The following is a 7,861-nucleotide window of genomic DNA, read 5'->3' as shown; positions in this document are numbered from 1 at the left end:
CTCTCTCTCTCTGCAATCTGTCTAATGATATCTCTTGATGATTATAGAAGAGTAAGTTTTGCTGAATGAGTTCTTCTTCCTCGTTTGGTCCCTCTTATCTCAAATCAGTGCATAAAAATAACTCGGATTTATGGAACTATCTCCCGGGCCTCACATATTTCTTCTACTAAAGTTAGTGTGAGATCTCACGTCCGTTGGAGAGGAGAACGAAACATTTCTTATAAGAGTGTGGAAACTTCTCCCTAGTAGATGCGTTTTAAAACCGTGAGGCTGACGGTGATATGTAACGGGCCAAAGCGGACAATATCTGCTAGCGGTGGGCTTGGACTGTTACACTTAGCCAATGGCTTGGATTGAGAATCTCCCTTCGTATGTTTCCTTTTAAAGTATTTGCTAGAAAATTGTGTTTGTGTTACCACTTGATATTGCATTCAGTGATTGGTATCTGCATTCACTTGAGTAGAACCAACCGTAATAATTAGCGAAACGAATCACCAAGTTTCTTGTTGTTCTATCTTTTTCACCCACCTTTTCAACTATGGATCTTCTGTTAATCTCTTTTTTGGGTTCCTTTTCATGACCATGATGAATATGTAGGTGGTGAAAGCGGTTTGATCAGTTGGGGAAAATCAATGCTTCATCAAACCTCAAGGACCCTTCACAAAAGAAGTACAACCAAATAATCACGTGGGACTTTCATGAATTCTAGTTCATGGGATTCATTTCATATAACACGGCTGTCATAACTTCGAACGGTAGCGATCCCATACGTCGGTCCGAGGGAACCGAAACACAACGAGCGAAACCAACACTTCGTTCTATACTCTGTTTACATACATCTTCCTGTTTTGGTGAAATGGGATTCAAAATGATCCTCGAGTAGAAACTTTGAATGAACAAACTTTATCAGTTGAACCATCATCCATCCAATGGGTGGATACTTGTAAATATTTGTAATGATAAGAAACTCCTCTTGTTTTTGCAAATATTTTCATTCAATAAAGTTGTCTGTATCTTACATTTGTGAAATGGCAAAGGTTGCTTTGACTTCAGATTATCATTGATTACTCGCAGGTTGTGCAGAAATTCTAGTGGATGCCTTTATCATCTTCATTTCACTTTTTACAATAATATTCATAGTCGAGTTAGTCTAATAGTCAATGATAGTCATGTAAAGCGTTGATCGGGAATGAGTATAAGTCATGGTGGCTACCTACCTAAGATTTAATATCTTACAAGTTACCTTAGTGACCAAATGTAGTAAAGTCAGACGGTCGGTCTGTGTGAAAATAGTCGAAGTGCACAACATAGCTCAAATACTTATTAGTTTAAGTATGATTTGTACCCGTGATTAAATAACTTTAAGTCGTAACGAAATTCACGTAGACTTCTGAGTTTCAAACTATACAAATCTTACCGACAAATAACTTAACGTCCTTAGGATCGAAATTGTTCCTTTGTGCCTTTATTTTCTAATCTCCCATAATTAAGGCGTTTATTAAGGATTTAATCTCATCATTTAAACTTTTGACAAATCTTTGTCTCTCTTTAGAGATTATGATCAACCAAATTACTCAAACTTTTGTTCAATTTTATGCCAAAAGTGGAGAGAATAAGGGAAAATGGCATTGGATAATATCTTTTATTATTTTCCTTTTATTTATTTTATTTTATTAATATCTTTAAAATTTATACTCTTTTGTTCCAAACTAATATCTTTAATTTATTTTTCATTAAAATAAAAATAAGAATTAAAAAAATTAAAAGGAAAATATAACTTTTCCCCTGGGGCATTTTTGGACAACAGTAATTAAATAAGCAAATGAGACTGACGTACTACCAAATTTGTACTTTTTTATTTTTATTTTTATTTTTTAATCTTTTTTATTTTTATTTTTATTTTTATTTTTTTTGAATTTTAGTGGGAAAAAGGGCAAAGGAAACTTCTCTTGCTGTCTTGAAACATATTATTATATTTTTTATATCAAATATTAAAAATAGTTTTTTCTAAATAAAAAAAATTGAAGAGTACAATTCCACATGTGCATGAATGAAACATCTGGCATCGTACACGCTGTCAAGTGTGAATTATTTGGCAATACGCGTGGCAAAGCTGGGACCCGCCACGAGCCTCGTTGGTACATGTGGGCCCCAGTTCTCTTATTTGGCGGCAAAATTGTCTTGTACTGCGGGACCCACCATCCCTCCACCTCATTCTTTCCCGCTCTCTTAAAATTACATTTTTTTCATTTATTTATCAATAATTGCAAAAACGACCCTAAAATTCTAAAAACTTTTACAATTTACCCCCTCAATTAAAATTTAAAAAAATTAAATAAAAATGTGCTAGAAAGCTGGTAAAGCACCCCCGCGGCGGCGGCGGCGCGTGCTAAATAATTGTCATTAACGACAGTGACTTACAAATAAAGGTCCAAAACGGCACCGTATCGCATACGACGACGACTACCTTATATGCGTTGAAAATTTCCACCTTCAAAAAGTTGACACGTGTCTTTTTTTCCAACAAAATATTTAATTTTCTTGAATAAATATTATATTGGCTTTTGAATTTATTTTTGTGATTTTGGATCTTGATCATTAATATTTTACTTCCCCATCATGCCACATAAATCATTAGATCTACGTTCCTAAAATTTTTATATTTCAATAAAAATAAAAAAAACCTCGTAATTGAATTCATTGATATAATAAATATTAGCGAGGTATGAATATTAATATAATTTGTAACACGGGTATTTATTTAAAGTGAAAAATTTGAACATTTTAGGATGAGTACGGAGGTATACACTATGATAATAAGATGGTCATCATGCTTGACATGATGTGTGATGGCCGTTGTACCTCTGGACATCCGACTACAGTCAACTAGTTTGACCAAGAGGCTTATAAGTGTGCGAGCCCACCTAGTGGATCCATACTTGCACGTATGGATCGTGTGTAGGAAAGTACTACACGTTCAATTTACCTAGACTGAAGTCCACCTAAAAGAATATAGATACGTGTTAATAAGTGGTAAAAGGAGAGAGAAAGAAAGAAAGAAATAATAATAAAAAAGAATAGAACATTATTAATCACATGGTGCAAATAATGTCGTATACTCAGTCACATGGAGAAACTTATTATGGTGATTTGAAATGAAGAATAGAAGAATTTAAAAAATAATAAATTTGAAAAATGGATTTTCCATTTATTTATTTATTATTATTATTGCGTGTATACGTGGATAATTTAGGAGGTTAAATAAGACAAATTAAATTAAAAAAAAAAAAGAAAAAAAAAAAAGAAATAGTGGAGTGAGGAGCAGAGGAAATAATCCCCACGCGGCATGCCAGCTGTATGGGTATAGATTCCGTGATTGCCTACATCCGGTGCCACGTGGACCCCACTTCCCCTCATTTCCTCTCTCATTTTTATAAAATAAAATCATCATTTCCACTCCTTTTTACTCACCCTTCATTTTCATCCCTTTTTGTTTTTTTAATTAATAATATTTAAAAAATAAAAAAATATAATTTTAGATTCAGGGATATAATCGACATTTGTACATATGTCACGAAGTTGAATAAAAAGTCGACGTAAAGTGATTGTCAGCTCGACAATTTGTCTTACAGTTTAATAAATTTCTACTCCAACGAATAATTTTGAAACGTTTATGAATGTCAATACAACAGTGCAATTTTTTAAGGATACGAAAACTTGTCCCGAAACATGTTTTAAAATTATGAGAATGACAACTATATATAATAAATTGAAGCAGATAATATCTGCTTGCAAATAATATTAGAGAGAGACATCTCATTAAATAAAATAAAATTGATTATTATATTTAATTCAAGAACGGTAAAAATAATATATTATTTGCAATAATAGTAATAATAATAATAAAATATAACAAACGTGAAAGGTTAAAAAAAGAAAAAATAAAGAGAAAAAAAAGGTAAGCCCTAAAAAAGAAAAGAAAAATGATATTTGAAAAAAAGAAGGAAATTTTGAAGGATAATTGGATTAAAATAAGGAGTGAGAAATAGAAATTAGAGAGAGAGAGAGAGAGAAATGTGGATTGTGGTTGCTGTAGTTCCTCAGTTTTTAAGTTCGTGGAATTCTTGAGAATGGAAGCACAGGAAAATTGGTTCTCTCTCTACCCTTTAATGGCGGATTAAGAGAGAGAGAGAGGAAGAGAGTCGAATTTGAGTAATGGGAGTCTCGTCTCGTCTGTTCTCTAACTGTTGAAGTGATCGAAATCTGCTTACCGATCTTGATGGCGAAAACTGGTGTGTTTGATTCTAATCCTACAGTCGTGGGGAAGGCCACGGATTTGAAGAGGGAGTTACAGAAGCTCATCGTTGCTATAATTGATGATGATAATTTCTCCATAGACGCTATTGATCAAGCTAAAGAGATTCTTTGTGCGCTCAAGGAGTTGAAACTCAGGAAGAGATCACGCTCTTCGAATCTCTACGAGAATCTCATTTGCCCTGATGAATTTCGTTGTCCGCTTTCTACAGAGCTCATGAGAGATCCTGTTGTTGTCTCAACAGGCGAGGTTTGTGTTTCATGACTGAGATTTTTTATTTGTCTTCTACGTCTTGGTGATTTTGATTCTGTTGAATGAAATTATAGTTTTCTAATTGTTTTGTTCTTGTTTTGTGCTTTTGTTGTGCAAACACACTCGTGTGTTTGCGGTTTGGTTGTTTCGCGTAGAGAAACGAAAGATTTGAGGACATGAGCATGTTCTTCTTCTTACCTTTCCTTCCTCTCTGCATTTGTTGAATGTTTTCCTGTGAATATGTTGTTTGGATATGTCTTGTTCGTCTTCCTCTTCTTCTCCTTCGTCTTCTTCAAATTACCTGTCCTCTGTTTTGTGGACGAGATGTTCTTTCAAGATTCAAATAGTTTCTGATTCGATATTTACTATGTGTAGGATTTTCAAGTTTCTCTGCTTTTTAAATCAGAAATTTCAATTTACCTTCTGTTCTACAACTGTATTGTCCCTGACATTGCATCGTTTTTGTTTTTGATTTTCAAGTGCCGACGATTTAAATCCTTCATATCTTCAGTGATCGTATTAATGTTTCGTATTATAATCTAAGGCAAGGCAACAAGTATTGACCGTGAATCAATATGAATGGTTTTCCTGGAAATCTGTAGAGGAAACGAGGAGAATTGCTTATAGATCATTTGTGATGTATGATTTTGGTGTAGATCTAATGCCATTGTAAATTTTCTTTGTTTCCTTAAGACATTCATTATGGTCGTTTGGTTTCTGAGTGTTCTAGTTGTTGTTTTGTTTCATCTTATTGCAGACATTCGACAGACCCTTCATTCAAAAATGGTTGAAATCAGGAAACCGAACGTGCCCAAGAACTCAGCAAGTTCTTTCACACACGAACCTTACTCCCAATCACTTGATTCGTGGAATGATATCTCGGTGGTGTAGTAGTCGGGGAATTGAGTTGCAAGATCGTGTCCATTATCTTGATGACGATATAATAACAGAGGCTGATCGGGGCCGTTTTCATACGTTAATAGAGAAAATGTCTGCAACATTACCTGAACAAAAAGCTGCTGCTAAGGAGCTTCGGATGTTGACAAAGCGGATGCCCTCATTTCGAGCACTTTTTGGTGAGTCCCATGATGCCATCTCTTTGTTGCTTAGTCCACTTTGTGGAGATAAATCCCAAAGTAGTGTTCATGCGGATCTGCAAGAAGATTTGATCACAACCCTCTTGAATCTGTCAATCCATGACAACAACAAGAAACTTGTTTCTGAAACTCCCAAGGTAGTACCTCTTCTAATGGAAGCACTGAGATCAGGAACCATGGAAACAAGGAGCAATGCAGCTGCCGCCCTTTTCACTCTGTCAGCTCTCGACTCAAACAAAGTACTCATCGGGAAAGCTGGTGCCTTGAAACCACTCATCGACCTTTTAGATGAGGGGCATCCATTATCTATCAAAGATGCTGCTTCAGCAATATTTAATCTTTGTATAATTCATGAAAATAAAGCAAGAGCTGTGAAAGATGGTGCAGTTCGAGTGCTTCTGAAAAAGATCATGAACCGAATGCACGTTGATGAGTTGTTGGCTATTCTAGCAATGCTTTCGAACCATCCAAAAGCTATTGAGGAAATGGGAGAACTTAGAGCTGTTCATTCCCTGCTCAGAATTATCAGGGAAAGTACTTGTTCACGTAACAAGGAAAATTGCATTGTGATCATCCATGCTATTTGCTTATACGATCGAACCCAGTGGAAGGACATGAGGGAGGAGGAGAAATGCTATCGAACCATTTCTGAACTTGCTCAGAATGGGACTTCAAGAGCCAAGAGAAAGGCCAGTGGCATACTCGAGAGACTGAACAGGGTAGTTAATACGACCCATACTACATAATGAAATTCTTGGCGTTCGAAACTTGTAGATTCTGCCTCTAAATCCGGCACTCTGGTCTTTTGCCAAGACTCGTTCATCTCATCTGTTTTGGTAATCTTCAATCAACTTGTCTGTATATTCTCTTTTTTCTGTGGAGTCTAATTTTGATTTCACTGCCAGCTTCATCGGTTCGTGCCTGTGAATAAATGTGAAGTGAGTTCTGTTCCTAAGTTTTTACTTTCATTTTTTCATTAGCTTTACTTGTTCTTTCATCATTGTTCATTTCATCATTACTGCACTTTACCAATGCCTGTTTTTCCCTTTCTCTGATTCATTGAACTGAACCAATAAGTTTAGAGCTGTTCAAAAGGAAGTGAGCAAATATGATTGGATAGAATAAAAGGAAGAAAGGATATGATTGTTGCCTGCATATGTTCCTTAGTGGTATCAACTGGATCTTTCCTTGGGCAACAAACAGGAAAAGTCGTGTGCATCATTTTGAATGGTTTCTGTGATATGTAGTAGTAACGTGGTCCATTGAAGATGAACTGAATAGGAATATTGGATGCCTTCTACCTTTTTGTGAAGATATTCACTCTTTTAGTCTCCTTTTATCCATTATACAATGACACTCCTTTACCTTAGACTTCCCACATCATCTCTTGGGTTACTTTACAAATTCCTTATCACTTCATGCCCTCCACCTCACCATTTCCATCGATACGAATTCTCGACCAAAAACGTTGATACAAACATAATTGTAGCAAGAGGTACTAATATCTATCCTTATGAGTGAGTGGTAAGCCTCAATCTCCTCTAATCTTGTCTAATAATGCCGATGCAAGTATAACCAAGTAAGAAGTAGCTACTAATATCTCTCCTCATGAGTGGGTAAGTTTCAAATCTTCTCCCCTTATTTTGTGCGAGGAATTTGTATGTATATGAAAGGGTTCTTGGTTTCTTTTTAAGCTCTGTGATTTTGTTTTCCTTTTCTGTTTCTTGTTGATTTTTGTTTCATAATTTGCTGCCATTGAGGCCAAATGATTCTTTTTATTGACTGTTTACAGGTTAGTTCACTTGGAGGCTACTTCGATTTATTGTCTTCAGTTCTCTCTCTTCGTTTTCTATAATATATTACCATAAATAGTACACCAAATCAAGTCAGGTTGCTTTCCAGTCCCCTTTTTTCTGTATTCAAGGGAGGGAAACCCCCCCTCATCCTCATGTCCCTGCTAGCTGTATCTTTGGATTTTATTTATAGAATCTTCATTGAAACATTCAACTTGAAAAGATCAGATAAATAAAATGATATCGTTCGGTTCTACTACAAGGGTCATGCAAATATTTAACGACGTAGAAAAAATGGTTTTAAAATTGCTAAATGATTTAATATCCTGCAAGTTACCAACGACCAAATATAATAAGGTTAAATGATTGCCCTATAAGTACCGTGAAAGTACACCGAAAAGTAC

At 35.3% G+C, this 7,861-nt stretch overlaps 2 protein-coding genes across 5 annotated transcripts in view; both read left to right on the top strand.

Moving 5' to 3' along the window:
- Positions 1–1,057, top strand: part of LOC111794963 (GLABRA2 expression modulator-like) — a 4,570-nt gene extending 3,513 nt beyond the window's left edge. The window contains exon 4 of the mRNA XM_023677182.1: positions 598–1,057. Within this exon, the coding sequence (XP_023532950.1) occupies positions 598–615 (18 nt within the window). The 3' untranslated portion in view covers positions 616–1,057. The remainder of the gene's footprint in view (positions 1–597) is intronic.
- A 2,973-nt stretch (positions 1,058–4,030) lies between these two features.
- LOC111795518 (U-box domain-containing protein 9-like) lies at positions 4,031–7,713 on the top strand. 4 transcript variants are annotated; one of them, XR_002815207.1, is made up of 4 exons: positions 4,031–4,564; positions 5,325–6,500; positions 6,570–6,602; positions 7,457–7,713. XR_002815207.1 is itself a non-coding variant. In XM_023677996.1 (2 exons), the coding sequence occupies exons 1-2, from the start codon at positions 4,280–4,282 to the stop codon at positions 6,408–6,410; spliced, it is 1,371 nt and encodes a 456-aa protein (XP_023533764.1). In that variant the 5' UTR covers positions 4,031–4,279; the 3' UTR covers positions 6,411–6,619. The 4 variants fall into 4 exon arrangements, 1 of the variants encoding a protein (XP_023533764.1); XR_002815206.1 differs by having other exon boundaries at positions 5,325–6,602; positions 7,457–7,711; XR_002815208.1 differs by lacking the exon at positions 6,570–6,602 and having other exon boundaries at positions 7,457–7,709.
- The last annotated feature ends 148 nt before the right edge of the window (positions 7,714–7,861 follow it).

Source organism: Cucurbita pepo, chromosome LG05 (assembly GCF_002806865.2).
Source record: "Cucurbita pepo subsp. pepo cultivar mu-cu-16 chromosome LG05, ASM280686v2, whole genome shotgun sequence".
Classification (NCBI taxonomy): Eukaryota; Viridiplantae; Streptophyta; class Magnoliopsida; order Cucurbitales; family Cucurbitaceae; genus Cucurbita; species Cucurbita pepo.
The sequence above is the reverse complement of the archived record's forward strand: the minus strand, read 5'-3'. Positions and strand labels throughout refer to the sequence as shown.

Excerpts from the sequence above, each read along its gene's own strand:
- LOC111795518 (XM_023677996.1), top strand. The coding sequence starts at position 4,280 with ATGGCGAAAACTGGTGTGTTTGATTCTAATCCTACAGTCGTGGGGAAG. Across the intron at positions 4,565-5,324 it reads TTGTTGTCTCAACAGGCGAG|ACATTCGACAGACCCTTCAT; the intron begins GTTTGTGTTTCA and ends ATCTTATTGCAG.